The sequence below is a fragment of the Electrona antarctica genome (assembly GCF_951216825.1).
Source record: "Electrona antarctica genome assembly, chromosome: 5".
NCBI lineage: Eukaryota > Metazoa > Chordata > Actinopteri > Myctophiformes > Myctophidae > Electrona > Electrona antarctica.
Genome location: NC_136810.1, coordinates 33,136,143 through 33,153,642, shown reverse-complemented (window position 1 = coordinate 33,153,642; position 17,500 = coordinate 33,136,143). Strand labels below are relative to the sequence as shown.

At 45.8% G+C, this 17,500-nt stretch overlaps 1 protein-coding gene across 5 annotated transcripts in view; it reads right to left on the bottom strand.

The window, feature by feature from the left end:
* Positions 1–17,500, bottom strand: part of LOC306924119 (genetic suppressor element 1-like) — a 42,587-nt gene that overhangs the window by 13,107 nt on the left and 11,980 nt on the right. For 4 of the 5 annotated variants that reach the window (XM_079502475.1, XM_079502473.1, XM_079502476.1 and 1 more), the window contains exons 2-5: positions 13,075–13,251; positions 8,219–8,427; positions 2,478–2,629; positions 1,756–1,944 (exon numbers count right to left, since the gene is read on the bottom strand). In XM_079502475.1, coding sequence (XP_079358601.1) covers positions 1,756–1,944; positions 2,478–2,629; positions 8,219–8,427; positions 13,075–13,249 — 725 coding nt within the window. In that variant the 5' untranslated portion in view covers positions 13,250–13,251. Of the gene's footprint in view, positions 1–1,755; positions 1,945–2,477; positions 2,630–3,022; positions 3,150–8,218; positions 8,428–13,074; positions 13,252–17,500 lie in introns of those variants that run through there. The other variant, XM_079502477.1, reaches the window with a different exon arrangement.

Here is a 17,500-nt window from a genome sequence, read left to right as displayed (position 1 = left end):
TGTACAGTAGTATCTTACTTAGATTACATGGCACTGTACAGTATGTATGTGTAACACCCGGGAATTGAACCCGCGTCTCCCACATGGAAAGCCAACATCTTAACCATTAAGTCAAAGGGATATCCCTATGACTCGGGGGAGATATTAGACTTTTAGGCCATCAGGCTGAGGTTGTTGCGAGACAGCCTGCTACGTGCGTGCATAGATATAGACAGGGTGGTGTAGTATACCTCTATAAGGTGAGTGGGTGGTGTAGATAGGCAGGGTGGTGTAGTGTACCTCTGTAAGGTGAGTGGGTGGTGTAGGTAGGCAGGGTGGTGTAGTGTACCTCTGTAAGGTGAGTGGGTGGTGTAGGTATAGACAGGGTGGTGTAGTGTACCTCTGTAAGGTGAGTGGGTGGTGTAGGTAGGCAGGGTGGTGTAGTGTACCTCTGTAAGGTGAGTGGGTGGTGTAGGTAGGCAGGGTGGAGTAGTGTACCTCTGTAAGGTGAGTGGGTGGTGTAGGTATAGACAGGGTGGTGTAGTGTACCTCTGTAAGGTGAGTGGGTGGTGTAGGTATAGACAGGGTGGTGTAGTGTACCTCTGTAAGGTGAGTGGGTGGTGTAGTGTACCTCTGTAAGGTGAGTGGGTGGTGTAGGTAGGCAGGGTGGTGTAGTGTACCTCTGTAAGGTGAGTGGGTGGTGTAGGTAGGCAGGGTGGTGTAGTGTACCTCTGTAAGGTGAGTGGGTAGTGTAGGTAGGCAGGGTGGAGTAGTGTACCTCTGTAAGGTGAGTGGGTGGTGTAGGTATAGGCAGGGTGGTGTAGTGTACCTCTGTAAGGTGAGTGGGTGGTGTAGGTAGGCAGGGTGGTGTAGTGTACCTCTGTAAGGTGAGTGGGTGGTGTAGGTATAGGCAGGGTGGTGTAGTGTACCTCTGTAAGGTGAGTGGGTAGTGTAGGTAGGCAGGGTGGTGTAGTGTACCTCTGTAAGGTGAGTGGGTGGTGTAGGTAGGCAGGGTGGTGTAGTGTACCTCTGTAAGGTGAGTGGGTGGTGTAGGTAGGCAGGGTGGTGTAGTGTACCTCTGTAAGGTGAGTGGGTAGTGTAGGTAGGCAGGGTGGAGTAGTGTACCTCTGTAAGGTGAGTGGGTGGTGTAGGTATAGGCAGGGTGGTGTAGTGTACCTCTGTAAGGTGAGTGGGTGGTGTAGGTAGGCAGGGTGGTGTAGTGTACCTCTGTAAGGTGAGTGGGTGGTGTAGGTATAGGCAGGGTGGTGTAGTGTACCTCTGTAAGGTGAGTGGGTAGTGTAGGTAGGCAGGGTGGTGTAGTGTACCTCTGTAAGGTGAGTGGGTGGTGTAGGTATAGACAGGGTGGTGTAGTGTACCTCTGTAAGGTGAGTGGGTGGTGTAGGTATAGACAGGGTGGTGTAGTGTACCTCTGTAAGGTGAGTGGGTGGTGTAGGTATAGACAGGGTGGTGTAGTGTACCTCTGTAAGGTGAGTGGGTGGTGTAGGTAGGCAGGGTGGTGTAGTGTACCTCTGTAAGGTGAGTGGGTGGTGTAGGTAGGCAGGGTGGTGTAGTGTACCTCTGTAAGGTGAGTGGGTGGTGTAGGTATAGACAGGGTGGTGTAGTGTACCTCTGTAAGGTGAGTGGGTAGTGTAGGTAGGCAGGGTGGTGTAGTGTACCTCTGTAAGGTGAGTGGGTGGTGTAGGTATAGACAGGGTGGTGTAGTGTACCTCTGTAAGGTGAGTGGGTGGTATAGGTAGGCAGGGTGGTGTAGTGTACCTCTGTAAGGTGAGTGGGTGGTGTAGGTAGGCAGGGTGGTAGTAAGCAGCAGCGGCCGCGTGGGCGGCGGTCGCGGGGTCAAGCCCCATGGGCAGAGAGGTCAGCCGGAGGTCATCTGAGGTGGCGAAGGGCCGGAGCCCTCTGAGGTACTCCTCTGGGACGGCGCCTGGATGCATCTGCCCGGGTAAACTGTCACGGTGCAAAACACAAAGCACAATGTACAATATTAACACTACAGCAGTGATGTGAGCATCAACTGATCTGGCGACCCGATTGTGGGGTGCGTGTCATTATAGGTGACAATTTTCAAAGATTTTCCAAAATCCAAAACAAGGTCACACACAACGCGTTGCATCGGAGCTTGTAGATCGCCTATTTCCGTGCGTGACACCGAGATTAAACAGAAATGTTCTGTGTATTCATTTTCTTTTGTGTTTTTTTCCCCAGTGTTCTGATATGAGGAGATCATACATAGTGTGGGGAAAATACTCAATGACTTCTGTGTATTTTTCCCATGACAAATGGAAGTGTATGCCCGAAATGCGTTTGACATTATCACCGTGCACTTTTGCATGTTGCGGGGAGAAATGCAAGTGAGACGTAGGGTATTTTTCCCCAAGCTATACACTGTAGTAGGCCTTGATGTCCTCATATCATGCAAATACACTAAGTCAGAAGGTGTGCATGTGTACATGTGCATGCCATGTGTATTCAAAGCTTACCTGAGGTTCTGTATGCGAGGGTCCTGCATGATAGTGCTGGGCGAGAGGCCAAAGGGGTGGTGCAGGGTGTGAGGTGAGCGGACGGGGGGGTTGCCCTTGTCCTGGTGGGCCTGGTTGCTCTCCCTGCTGCTCCCTCGGACGGCTGGCTCAGCCTGACGGCCAGACAGAGACAGACAAAGGACATAATGAATGACTAGGCCGGGTTTTATCACATTTTTCGTCAAAGTTTTAGTCTGGTTTGGCGTCCTGAGCAAATCTCAAAATACGATGGACCGATCAGCGCCAAACTTTATATATGCAACCAGTAGGCCACAGAAGTACCTAGAAGTTTAACAGCACTGAATGTTTTACACATTCAGTGCATTATCCTGAATGATTTTTTGATCTAGGAGTTATTTTAATCTACATGACACTGTTTTTCTAACATGCTACTGTTTTCCAGGTGATTTAGGCTCCTTCTTTTATCCTCCCTTCTTTTACATTTAATTATTTTGTACTCTTTTTAAACTGCAATCGTGTAAGTTTAAATAAGAATTTCACCTCACTTTGACTTGTATTTTTGTTGTGATAATCTCATTTGATTGAATTATATTTTTGAAATATTTAAAGAGGGAGTGCCACATTTTTTGTATTTTTCCAGTTTTTCATGTGTCTATGAGTTGACAGTACTTCATTAGACACCCTGGAGTCGTTTTTATGTGCAATGTATTAACTTTGTATTTAGGGTTTCTTCCTGGAGGCTGAACCCTTGACAGTCAAACGGGCCAATGAAATAAACAGTAATATAGTGACATCACACTATCAACCCCTCCCCTAACCCCTCGCCCTTTATCATACAACTACAGCTGTGGGTGCGGCTTCAGTTCAGGTGGATCACCACCCACCAGGAAAACCAGGCATACTTAATGAACTGGTGGGCGTGTCCACATAAAAGCATGATTTTAACAAATACTGTACACTTTTTGGACAAAGTTCTTCCTCCTTATATTATAATAATAGCTGATGATCATGTTTTAGGGTGGAAAAAAATCGTGGCACTCAGTACAGTATAAATGGTAAATGGTAAATGGTGCATTTATATAGCGCCTTTATCCAAGGCGCTTTACATAGATTGTGCAATACATTCACCCATTCACACACACATTCATACACCGATTGCAGCGGAAGCCATGCAAGGTACCAACCAGCACATCGGGAGCAATTTGGGGTTCAGTGTCTTGCCCAAGGACACTTCGACATGTAGACAGGAGGAGCCAGGATTCGAACCGCCGACCCATGGATCATTGGACGACCTGCTCTACCTCCTGAGCCACAGCCGCCGTATAGACAGCATTTCTATATATACATAGGACACAAGTGCAATTCCCAGGATTTTTTTCCCCACCCCTCTTCTTCTGTTTGCATGCCTGCCCTGTGGGCGTCCGCCTTTTTTTTCCTCTGTATTATCCTCGCTTTCTTCAGATGGACTACATATGGCATCAAGTCAACACTTAACAGGGGCAACAGGGCAACATCACTTCAGAGTGTACATTTCAGAAGGAGAAAAAGAAAAAGACAAAGACAAAAAAAACGGCACTCCATCTTTAACTTTGAATTTTCTAGTGAATGGGGAGCTCTGGTCTGGCTGAAACCTCGCCCACATTTGGTCTCATATGTTATACTGTAGATATGTCATAGAATAGATTGGCTGGCCACAGCCTGAGATCCACATTTGAGTCACGCCGTTCACATGTTTTTATACGTCTCGTTTGCAACGTGTTGTGAGTTTGTAGATCTGCTATTTGTGTGTGACACCCGCATACGATCATTTATAAAATAGCGTTTAAGTGGTTATTAAGTGTGTTTTAGACAGAGGGCAAGCTGCCATTCCCTCAGTGAACCGACTGAGGAAGGAAGCGCAGTGGAAAATGAGAACGAGCGATTGGGGACAAACTCTTCGCTGCTCCCAGAGGCTAAGCAGAGTGGAAAAGTGGGTCTGACGTGTCATAATAGGTCAAGATCAAAGTGGAAAGACGATCCTCATATCTGGCCTGCTGCTCTCTCCTTCGTTCCCCCTCAGTCTCACTCTGTCTCTCGCTCTCTCACCGCCACTCTAAGGTCGGCCATATTACCATCCATCTCCACTAAACAAAGCCTCAAATGACAAATATATATTTCCTACTCTTCTACATGCATGGGATGGGACTACTGGAGATCTCAAGTTTGTTCCAGAAGAGACTGAGAGCTGATATTATGGCATCCTGTCAAGCCAGGAAGCCTTTGATCCTCCACAGCATCAGAGGGAAAGGTTCCGTCTCTCAGTCAGTAGTCTGTCTGTGTCATCTCTGGTTGCTACAGCAACAAGGTAGCAGCAGAGGTCAGACTCACCATCATGGCCAACACCGCAAACAAAATGACCTCACGGCTAAACAACAGTCCCATCGCTGTCGGGTGGAAACCTTGCATGTTCAAAACTGTTACTTTTCAGGAAATGGAACAAAACAAATAACCTGTGCCCCTGTGGTGTTCAATCAAAACGATGGAGCTTGCACAAAAACGAATTTCACCCACTGTTTCATACCTGTAAACCCATGTGATGTGACAATGAAGATGATTCGGATTCTGTTCCAATTGATCCAATGTAGTTTTAGTCACAAGCCTCTATTAAAAGTTTTCGGGTGAATGTGTTTGGTCCGACATACTGACAACAGGCATTAGTCCGAAAAGTATTTTAGCAACTTAGGCTTAGGGTTACTTTTAGTAGCAAATTCTGATTTAAGCTCAGTCTTTGAACACACTACTTAAACTATTTCGTTTTATTCTAGTCTTAGCCAACTAAAAATTAACACTGGCATAAAATAAACTAAAACATAATTGCCCAGACTCTTCTTCAACAAAGATGGCGAAAGCAAACATTCTTTGTTCTGAACTTATACATACAATTGTATGGTACAAAACACTGAAGTCCTTTAACCAGAAACCTAACCTTACAGGGAAGCCACGGGTGCATGTCCAGAGCCACGGGTAAGTCTTAACCAGCCACGCATGTGTCGGACTAATGCCTGTCGGACTGTTAGGGCGTCGGACCAACGTATTACGTACTACTTTTGTGTGACACCGTATGACGAAGTAGGATAGTCATCTACGAAAGAAAAACAATATGGAGATACGAGGTTTCTGCCCGACAGCAACGATTCTGCTAGTCTGGTTTAGAATGAGTTCCAACAGCAGAGAAATCTATACGCATTGGCATACCTTTGAATACCTTTGAATACCTTTGAATATCTCTCTCATGGAAATCAGTTTGAAACAAAGCTTGTCCAACGACAAACCCTCGCCCTCCCTCTCTCTAACCCTCAATCCCCCCCCCCCCCCTCTCTCTCACACGCACGCACGCACGCACGCACGCACGCACGCACGCACGCACGCACGCACGCACACACACACACACACACACACACACACACACACACACACACACACACACACACACACACACACACACACACACACACACACACACACACACACACACACACACACACACACACACACACACACACACACTTCTACACAATAAAATCCTCAGTATTCATACACTCTCACAGCGTACAAATATATGCTCTCAAGAGTTAAATTACCAAAGAGGATTTGTTTCAAAATGAGATAATGGGCCATCCATCGGTTTGGGGATGTGTGGGGGTTGGTGTTGGGGGGGCCTGAGATTTTTGGATTGCAGTCATCACAAACCCTGACCCCCGACCCCAAAGATAGTCTCCACAGAACACGTGCAGTAGTGCCCCCGCACCACCACCCCCCCCCCCCCACACACACACACACACAGACTCACACACGTGCGCGCACACACATACACACACTCTTATTGGATGGAGCGTTCTGTGCTAGCGTCATGCTCTGCTGTTCCAGGAGAATCTGCAATCCAGCGAAGACAAATATTGAACCTAAGCCAGACTGTAGAGCCCTGTCTTTCTCTCTCTCTTCTTTTTGTAACATCCTTTTCTACATTTTTATGCACCCCTCCCTCCCTCCCTCCCTCCCTCCTTCCCTCCCTCGTCCTTGCTCTCTCTCTTTCTCTCTCTGAATGTCTGAATGGGAGCCCCAGGCCGGCAGAGCCACAGAGTGCTCTTTGTAAGGGGGAGAAAGGCAGCTCTGATCCAGGGTGGAAGTGGCTACTGTGGGGGCTAACCCCTGCATTGTGTGGGGGGCCTGGTTCCTTGCCCCAGCTTTAAATTCACTCACACACCCACAAGCAAACACGTATACACACACAGTTCACATCCTAAGCCTTTTGTGTTCAAGGGGTCAAGTACACACCCACCCACATGCACATCACGCATAATTATGCACGTTCATGTGCATGTGCATACGCGCACATGCATGCACACGCGGCAGGAAGCAGCACAGAATAGGTGCCAGACTCTTCAGCCCTGGTGCTTCTTTTTTTTAAAGAAATGGCTCATGTGGAGCTGAAACAGACATGGCCGACAGACACGAGAAATACTGGGGATGATTAGAGAGAGAGAGAGAGAGAGAGAGAGAGAGAGAGAGAGAGAGAGAGAGAGAGGAGAGAGAGAGAGAGAGAGAGAGAGAGAGAGTGTGAGAGAGAGGGAGGGAGAGAGGGGGGGGGGGGGAGGGAGAGAGAGCAAACAGAGAGCAAACTGAGACCGGAAAGAAACAAAAGAAAGACGAATAGAAAATGAGTGCAGGACAAAGTACAGGGGAATGGTGAACAAGAAACAGACATACAAGACAAATTGAGAGAGAGAAAGGAAGGGAGGGGGTGGCGACAGAAAAAGAAAGGGAAACGAGACAGAGAGAGAGAGAGAGAGAGAGAGAGAGAGAGAGAGAGAGAGAGAGAGAGAGAGAGAGACAGAAAGAGAGGGAGAGAGAAGGAGATGGACGTCTGGTTGTGACTGTCTGATGCTGACAAGCCCTGGGACTATTCCAATAATGATGGTAGGAGCAAAGACAGAAGGGATGGAGGTCAGAGAACAAGACAGCAGCTCCACGCCGAGAGAGGTACAGAGAGAGAGAGAGAGAGAGAGAGAGAGAGAGAGAGAGAGAGAGGAAAGGGAGAAAAAAAGAGAGATATCAGAGAGGAAGAGCTGTCTCACGTCAGACTTGTGTGGAATACCTGCCAAATGTTCCCATCTCCCAGCTGGCAGCCAGGCAGACTGACTGACTAGTGTTCCCGCAGGCATCAAACTTCATGCAGCTATAATAAATATTGATGTATTAAGTGTGGGTTCTGCACGTGAAATGCTGCACATCGGGCGGGGTGTGCGTTTGCGCGTGCATCGGAACACGTCAGCAGCACTCGTGCGTTTGGTTGGGTTTGTTTTTATTCGTTTTGTTTACCTCAGTGTTGATTTAGTCAGTCTTTTGAATAAAATTCCATTTAGTTTTAGTCATATTTTAGTCACCTGAAATGTTTTAGTGTTAGTCTAGTTTTAGTCAACTAAATATAAGATTTTAGTCGACTATCTACAGTAAATTTAGTCAACTAAAATGTATTTTGGCAGGCCTTGATGGCGTCGTAATGGCTGATTTGACACCTTGGTTGCATGCTGAAAATAGCCGACCTACAAGCTCACAATGCGTCACAGCTTGTAAATCTGCTATTTTAAGCATGCAACCAAGCATATAAAATTACTTGTCTTTTAGTTCTCCACTAGTCTCTCGTTAACATTTTAGTCTAGTTTTAAATGGTCAGAAAAAAAAATGGCCAAAAAAGGTTTTACCTGCTGTCGTCCGTCGGCCCTCCAGAGGCCGTTGTGGCTGGTCTTGGTGGGAGCGATGGTGACTACGGGCGTGGTGTTGCCGGGGACACCGTGGGCCCTGGCCTGACCCAGGAGGGGCCCCAAAGAGCCCCGCTTAGGAGTGGTGACCGGCGAGCTGTGGCTGGTGGCCGGAGAGGAGACGGGAGACGACTCTCCACTGTGGGACGAACCTGCATGGTGACGATGATGATGATGATGATGAGTGTGTGTGTGGGGGGGGGAGAGGAAGAAATTAGTTTGAGGCAGTAGGGAAGGGGGCTTCAGATCTTTGCTAAGATTAAAAAAGCCCCTCCTATGTCCAGCTTTGAGTGTTTGTATAAACACAAACATTCACACGGGTGTGATTTTTTTTTAAAGATATTTTTGGGACTTTTCTGCCTATATTGACAGGGCACAGTGAAGAGACATGAAACATGAAACAGGGAGAGAGAGACCGGGACTCGAACCCAGGGCATGAGGCATGCGCCAATATGTGGTATGCGCCTGGACCGCTAGGCCAGCGGGCGCCCAATATTAAAATAATGAACCCCTTTCAACATGGTGTCCCTATTTCTTTAGGCATGTTATTGTAGGCAGGGGGTCGATCAAAATCTTTCAATATTTTCCAGAATTTTCCAAAATAATGAAAATAGCTGATGTATAAGCTGTGACCTTGTTGAAGAAAGAAAAAGGTCCTAAAGTGGTTAAGGCTTTAAACATTTTGCTCTTGACGTACACAGACAGTGCACAAAGGCACGAACACGCAGATATGTCAATCCCTCTCTCCCTTCCGGCTCTATAAGTGGGCCTCTGCAAAAATTATTGTTGACTCAAAGCTTTTTGGGAAGAATTTTCTAAGGGAAGAAAAAAACCAAACCCTAAAACAAAAATTGAGACAGGAGGAAAAAGCAGACAAGTAAAAGGGTAGATGTATGAGATGTAAAATTGTGCAATTACTCCTCACGACTGTGTGCATGTGCGTGCGTGCGTGCGTGCGTGCGTGCGTGCGTGCGTGCGTGCGTGCGTGCGTGAATGTCGACATGTCAGTGTGTCTGATAAAGAGAGACAACCCCCTCCACACAGAGACAGAATGAAAGAAGAATGTAATAAAACAAAGCATTAAGGCAGAGGAGTGTGACAGGTGTGATATGTGATGGGGAGTGTGTGTGTGTGTGTGTGTGTGTGTGTGTGTGTGTGTGTGTGTGTGTGTGTGTGTGTGTGTGTGTGTGTGTGTGTGTGTGTGTGCCATTGCCATTTGCCTAACACGTGCTAATCAATACACACACAAACACAAACGTACACAAACAGCAAAGGCACAAAAAATATATGTGCACATGCGCGCGCGCACACACACACACACACACACACACACACACACACACACACACACACACACACACACACACACACACACAAAACACTGCCACAAACACATTCAAATGAGGTAAGGAGAGGAAAATAATGACAGTGGGAGAGAGGAGAGGAGAGTGTGTTGTGTTGGTTGGCTGAAACGCAGCTCATCCTGCATTAAAGCACAGGGAGAATAAAGCAGACAGTCACAGGGAGAGATGGAGCTCATTGTAATTGGACGTAATTAGATTCTCATTATGAGGGGATGAATGGAAATGCAGGAAGGAAGAGACAGAGAGAGACAGGTCACAATAGGTCAGCTCTTATCCAACACCTTCATTAAGGCGCCGGCAAGCCGCCTGCACGCACGCGCACAAGCACACACGCACACGCACACGCACACGCACGCACACACACACACACACACACACACACACACACACACACACACACACACACACACACACACACACACACACACACACACACACACACACACACACACACACACACACACACACACCTAAGCTTTATAGCAGCCCATCAGTGAAATGCTTCAGATGAATGGGGAACATGCAGATCAGGTCTCTCTCTGACAGCACCGGGCTCTCCATTATATCATTAGGACGAGCACTGCATCGCTATATAAAGTGCTGTTTTCACTCGTCAATATCTCATTTATTTCCTATTATGATGTATTTTTCCACTGATTGGTCGTTTGGCTCATTACCCGCCCGCTCCCTCCCTTCCATACAGAGCAGCTGGGTCCGGGGGGCGGGGGGCACGGAGGCGCATCTCTTAGTTAAGTGCATTTTCCCTTTAAAAAAAGAATCTCTCAAGATTTCCTTGAGAGACCTTGAAATTCAATGTAAGCGGAAACACAAAGGAGGGTCAAACATTAGAAAAATCTAGTATCAGATTTGTAGCAATAATGTGGTGGTGGGCCTGGGCCATGGCTCAGTGGTCCAGGCACCTTGGCTGGTAATCCAGTCTGGCAGTGTGCCGCGGGTTCGACTCCCGATCCCGACGGCCTTTACTGCATGTCTTCCCCCCCATCTCTCTCCCCATTTCCTGTCAGCCTACTGTCTGTCCCTCCATAAAATAAAGGCGAAAGCCACAAAAAAAACATTTAAAAAAAAAAAAATAATGTGGTGGTGTTATAATATACAGTATAATAGTATATCGGTGTGTTTATGCCAGATTACATCAACCACTTTTACGCTGGTGTCCCCATTTTGTGCATATCATTTTTAAGGTTACAACATTTGGCTTTTCGAGCTCACGACAAGCTTTAGATTAGCTATCTATCCTAGAGTAGCCAATGTATAAAATAAGGCTTAAGCGGTTCAAATGAAAACACTTGATGTGTCTTGCGCTACAGTCTTTGGCTGGGTTTCCCAAAGGACATCATGCGTAGGGAGTGGGCCTGTGGTTCTTCTCAACAACACCCCCTTCACTGTGAATAGATATTCCGTGCATAGATGTGCCACGCAATGGTAGACCTGAGGCCTGGTATGGTAGGCCTCAGGCCTGAGGCCTGCTATGGTAGGCCTCAGGCCTGAGGCCTGCTATGGTAGGCCTCAGGCCTGTGTTTTCATATAGGCCTATACCTTGCCTACATCACTTCACCTCTGAAATTTAATTTAATAATATTTGGACTGCTGGACAGCTGACAGTATAGGCTCTCTTCACTCAAAAAATGTAATTCAATTTAATTTATTTGATGCTGAAGTAGGCCTAAACATGTTTTTTATATTTAAATGAGATGAAGAAAGTCACCACTCAGACCACACATTTCTCTGAGAATGGTTTTACTACTGCCACATGTCGACAGGTGTGTGTAGGCTAAAGAGGGGAAACAGGTTTGTTTATGTATTCATGCAGGAGGCCTTACATGCGCAATGAGGACAGGTATGGCTGTGCTCTAGTCTAGGTTGTCTATTTCTATGTTGTTGTGTTTGACAGTGTTTCCCAAAAAAGGACATAGTGTCTGATTGGCTGCCAATTAGGCCGCACACAGGCTTCTGTTTGCGGCCTAGAGGGGTGTGTTCAAGCTACGCGCAAACACAACATTTATTTGGGAAACCCAGCCAATAGCTCTCCAGGGCCAGTGTTGGAGAACCCAAGTCTACACCCTAAAATCCTGAGTGTGAACCACTTAAACCCTAGGAAGCATCCGTATTGTGGGAAAAGCTTTCAATGAAAATAATAGATCGACAAGATCGTATCAATGGGCTCTATGCACACAGGCCATTTTGGAAAGAACTTGGGCCCCTTCCCTACTTCCTTCACAGGTGTTACCGCTGATACTAATGAAGGCTCTGTTCCATTCTGGTCAAACAGAGTCAGGGTGCTGCTATTGTGCGTGTTGGGCTGTTGGCTCACTGGAAACACTTTGCTACACCAGTGGGTCCTTGGGTGGGTTCCAAATGGCCCTGTACAGGTGTGTAACTCTGAGGGCTCTATTGTCGCTGCCCGCAAGTCAGCCGCTGCCCGAAAATTACGACTATAGGAGCTTGATCTGTCCCTAAATGGTATTTTGGTCCAGCGTCACCCGCTATCGAGGTGGTCATGGCTATTTTGGTCACACACATTTTGGAAGGCGCATAGTGGAGTTTAAAAGCACCCGTAAACCGTAATGCCAAATTAGTTTGGTATAGAGCGGCGCGCACCGCACGCCTGCAATGGAGATGTCTGTGGAGTCAGACTGCTTTATCACTCCTTATTCTCCTACGCATCACTGTGATTGTAGTTTTCCTGCAATAATCAGCAGAAGTGAGTGGCTATCAATTCCTTGTGTCCATTGTGTTAATGTGTATAATTGTTTAGTCAAAGAAGTTATTTGACTTGTGCCATGCATTGTGCGCGATTCCATTTGCTTGTTCAAAACTGTCCTTTTTGCTTGATACCGCTTCGTAGAGACAGCCTACATGCACGATCTATACTGTATACCAAATGAAAGCAGATTACACAGAAACCCCAGAACATTTAAAAATGAGCGAGATCTGAGCGAGTTGTGACTCAATTTACACTTGCTCTTTCTTGCATTTTCTCTTTATTCTTGTTTGCTGTGCTTGCTGTGTTTTTTTGTTTTGAATGTTATAATCTATGCTGCTGCATTGTCTGTAAGGAAGCAAAAAAAATATCTTATGTATACCTGTACACAAGATGTAACAATAAATAAAAGTACAACCTTGAACCTTGAACCTCGTGACCGATAAGAATTTGTCTGTGACTCACGAATGGGTCCCAACCCACTGTTTGGGAAACAGTGCTCAATCTTAGAAAAATTTACTTGAGTTACAACTGTACTTTGACTGTATTATTTTTTCTGTCTACACCAAATCTCTCCCAAATCTACAAGCACAAAGCGTGTAGATTGTAGATCGAAATTTGTCGGTGAACTTTCCCCCCCAGAATAGGCATGCTGGGGTTCAAGTGACTAACTCTGTGAGTGCACAGTGGACTCTGCCGTCACCTCTGCTCACCTCTGGGATCCTCGGCCTGCTTGGCCAGTTTACGGAGGGCAGCAGCGAATCCGGAGTTAGCAGACTGGGCAGCTGTGTTCCCATTGGTTAGTGGGCTAAGGGGGCTGACAGTCGCCGTGGTCCGAGTTGCCGTGGAGATCATTCCTAATGAAGGTGATTTGGACTCATGGTTCATACCTAAAGAGAGAGTAGGTGTGTGTGTGTGGTGGGGGGAGGGGTGGGGGGGGGGGGGGGGGGGGAGATGAAGAACAGAGCAGGAAATAATAATTACCTCACACATTCATTTCAAGGATCCCCAGTTTGATATGATTTGGTATTTCTGGGACCACCACCCTATACATTGTCAACTCCTCAATGCTCATTTAAAGATGGAGTGCCCCCTAAAACATGATCATCAGGTATTATTATTGAGTGGTGCAACCACTCCAAGGAACAGCAATGTCCGTGTTAACCTATGTGACTTTAACCTATGTGACTATGTGACTATGTGACTATGAGTAGCAGTAGGGGCAAAAGTGGCGCTGTTGTGCCAGAAACAGAGAGAGAGAGATAGTGCTGCACGCATTGCACTGTTGCCTGTTAATGAGAGAGAGAGAGAGAGAGGGGGGGGGGGGGGCCTAGGGGAGAGGGGAGTTGCACCACTCAGTTCACACGGGTGTGATTTTATTATATAAGGAAGAAGAAAAAATGTGTTAAAATGTCGTTTTTATGTGGACACGTCTTTCACGTATTGTGATGTCACTATCACTGTTTTTTTCATTGGCACGTTTGACTGTCAAGGTTTCAGCCTCCAGGAAGAAACCCTAAATACAAAGGGAATACATGTAATTGCACATAGCAACCACACCAAGGGGTCTAATGAAGTACTGTCACCTCATAAACACATGAAAAACTGGAAAAATTACAAAAATCACGGCACTCCAACTTTAACATTGACATCTGAGTCTAAATCATGACAGTGTTCTGAAAAACCTATGTTTCTGTCAGTGGTGCTCAAACTTGTCAAGCACCCCCAGAATTATCTGTATTTGGCGGACCCCCATCTGGGAACAACCCAGAAGCAAAGATTCGAGTTATTGAAAGATTTGCACGCATTTTCACGATATTTTCAAAAATAACAGATATACAAGCTCATTGCTCGGTGTCGTGCAATGAGCTTGTAGATCTGCTATTTTTCAAAAGCCGTATAAAAAAATTGTTAAAGTGGTTAAACGCTAAAGGACACTAGTTTGAGAACCACTGCCTTTTGTGCATCATGCAATCTCTGATAAAATAAAATAAAAACAACAAGGAGGAGGAGGCCGCACAGCTCATATACTGTAGCCACCATGCTAAATAGATTTATTAAATTACAGAAACCAACGTTTCCACAGTATAGTCTTCCTCAGGGTTTGACATCATGCAATCTCTGAAGAGCAGCACATCCGCTTTGAGAAACATGTTATAATTTTTTGGTGTCATCTGTGTCATGTCATCTTGCAAAAAAAAGGGAAAAAAGAATGAATTGTCTGTTATGTGTTTTTGTATGCGGGTGTGTGTGCATCTGTGCGAGTATGTATGTGCGTGCACACACCCGTGCAAGTCTGTCTGGGTGTGCTTTTGTGAGTGTCTGTATCTGTGCACAATCATATGTGTATGCACGCGCATGACGTGCATGAGCCTCCAAGCGTGCGTACATAAAGCGAGGACCAATTCTCTGAGTGAGTGTGTGTGTGTGTGTGTGTGTTTTTTGTGTGTGTGTTTTTTTGTGTGTGTGTGTGTGTGTGTGTGTGTGTGTGTGTGTGTGTGTGTGTGTGTGTGTGTGTGTGTGTGTGTGTGTGTGTGTGTGTGTGTGTGTGTGTGTGTGTGTGTGTGTGTGTGAGTGTGTGAGAGTGTAGTCTAGTGTCAAATGGCGCTGTGACCCTAATAGCAAATCACACACATGAACGCACACACATCCATTTCCCCAAGAGAGCTGCCCAGACAAATCTTAAGACCTCGGGTGTGAATACACTAAAACATCATTAGATCTTCTATCTTATATATATATATATATAGTATATACATAGTATATACATAGTATATAGTAGTATATACATATGTATTTACCGCGTAATATACTTTATTGTCTGTACATAATACAGTATACAGTATACTATGTATAATATATTTATATCATGCTGTCCAAAACCGTTACTTTCAAAAATAGCAAAACAATTGCTGATCTACAAGCTCAAAATGCGACACGCTTTGAGTTCGTAGATCTTTTTTTTTTTTGCTACTTTTGTGCAACACTGTATAGTATGACGAAGCAAGGCATTCATTTACGGGGAGAAAAAGTTTAAATGTGGAGATGAGAGGTTTCTGCGCGATACATTGAAATGATGTTGTCTCTGTCGGGGTGGAAACCTCACTATGTACACAACTATTATTACTTCTCAGGATTCCAATATGAAAATAGTAAAAGTAGCAGATCTGCAAGCTTTAAACGTGTGTGACGCTGTAGTATGATCAAAGATGGCATTCATTTATGAAAAAACACTTGAAGAAACAAGAAATGACATAGTCATATTTCTCAGGTGAAACAAGCGCTGTCTCCTTATTATTATTATTATTATTATTATTATTATTTTGTAACGTGTGTTTCTGTGTCATGACCTCGCAGCCAATCATGACTAGGTCGCTACTACGTGATTGGCTACACGAGTTTCAGACTATACCATTGGCTTAGGGGCCAGTCAATCATGACTAGGTCGCTATTAAAAACGTGCCTGTTGTAGGTCAGGATTCACCCGACAAGAAAGTTAGAATATGGAAATAAGACGTTTCTGCCCTACAGCAATAATATACAGTATATATTACTATACATGCACGCACGCGCGCACACACACACACACACACACACACACACACACACACACACACACACACACACACACACACACACACACACACACACACACACACACACACACACACACACACACACACACACACACACACACACACACACACACTTTACTGACCACCATAACGGCAAACATGGTTAATATAACCTCTGTCTACTCCCTCTACCCTCTCCCTGACCCACTAACGTTAATCACAGCTGGAATTAGCTAGCAGCCCCCCCTGCCTGTTAAAGCAATGACCTCATTATCACTGCAACACACACGCGCACACACACGCGCACACACACACACGCACACACACACACAGACACACGCATGCACGCACGCACACACACACATGCACGTCTATAGACACACTCACATAAACCAGAGCAAGAACAAACAACTAGCAGCCATAGCGGTAAACATACTGAAAAATTCATAGGCATAAATTGGACATTTGAATGTTGTTGAACTTGTTGTACACACAGTAAAACCCTCAGTGATCCTTTAACCCAAGAGGTGATGTACTAAAATGTAACCAAATGGACTCTTAGTGGGTCCATTTGGTTACATTTTGTGCACTCTCTACAGTTGCAAATGAATTAATTAACATGGAGGATTTTAGAGTGTAATCACAATAGTGTTTGTGTTGTCTTCGTATGGTTTCCGGCTTGCGAAAGGCAACACACACACACACACACACACACACACACACACACACACACACACACACACACACACACACACCGCACGCAAACGTGCGCGCGCACACACACACACACACACACACACACACACACACACACACACACACACACACACACACACACACACACACACACATGCACAACCCCATGCTTGTTCATCCAATCATTTAAATCATGTCTAAACAAATCAGATTAGCCCCCTCCCTCCTCAGCCACACACACACACACACACACACACACACACACACACACACATACGTGTCCATGCACATATATACACATGTATGAATGCATACCAGCCATGAACATATGCAAACACATATACGCACTCACGCACTCTCTTCTCTCGCAAACAGACACACATACACACACACATACACACACACACACATGACAGATGGAGAGAGCTGAGGGGAGATAAATAGACAGATAGACGGAAATTTATGTGAAGGAGGGGAGACAGAGAGAGAAAGAGAGAGAGTGAGAGAGAGAGAGAGAGAGAGAGAGAGAGAGAGAGAGGGAACAGAGGTGGAGGGAAGAAGAAAGGGAAGAAGAGAGAGAAGGATAGAAATAGAGAAAGAAAGAGGAGAGAAAGAGACAGATAATGACAGAGATGAAGAGTACAGGTTCAGATGTGTGCGTGTGCGTGCGTGCGTACGTGCGCGTGTGTGCGTGCAAGCACAAATCTGTGTGCATCTCTGTGCCTTGTATATGTGCGTGCTCACTCATTCGTGTGCATGTGTGTGAGCAAACATGCGCTTAGTGTGTGTATACGCAAGCCCAAGTTTGTGTGCATAGGAGCTCTGTGTGTGTGTGTGTGTGTGTGTGTGTGTGTGTGTGTGTGTGTGT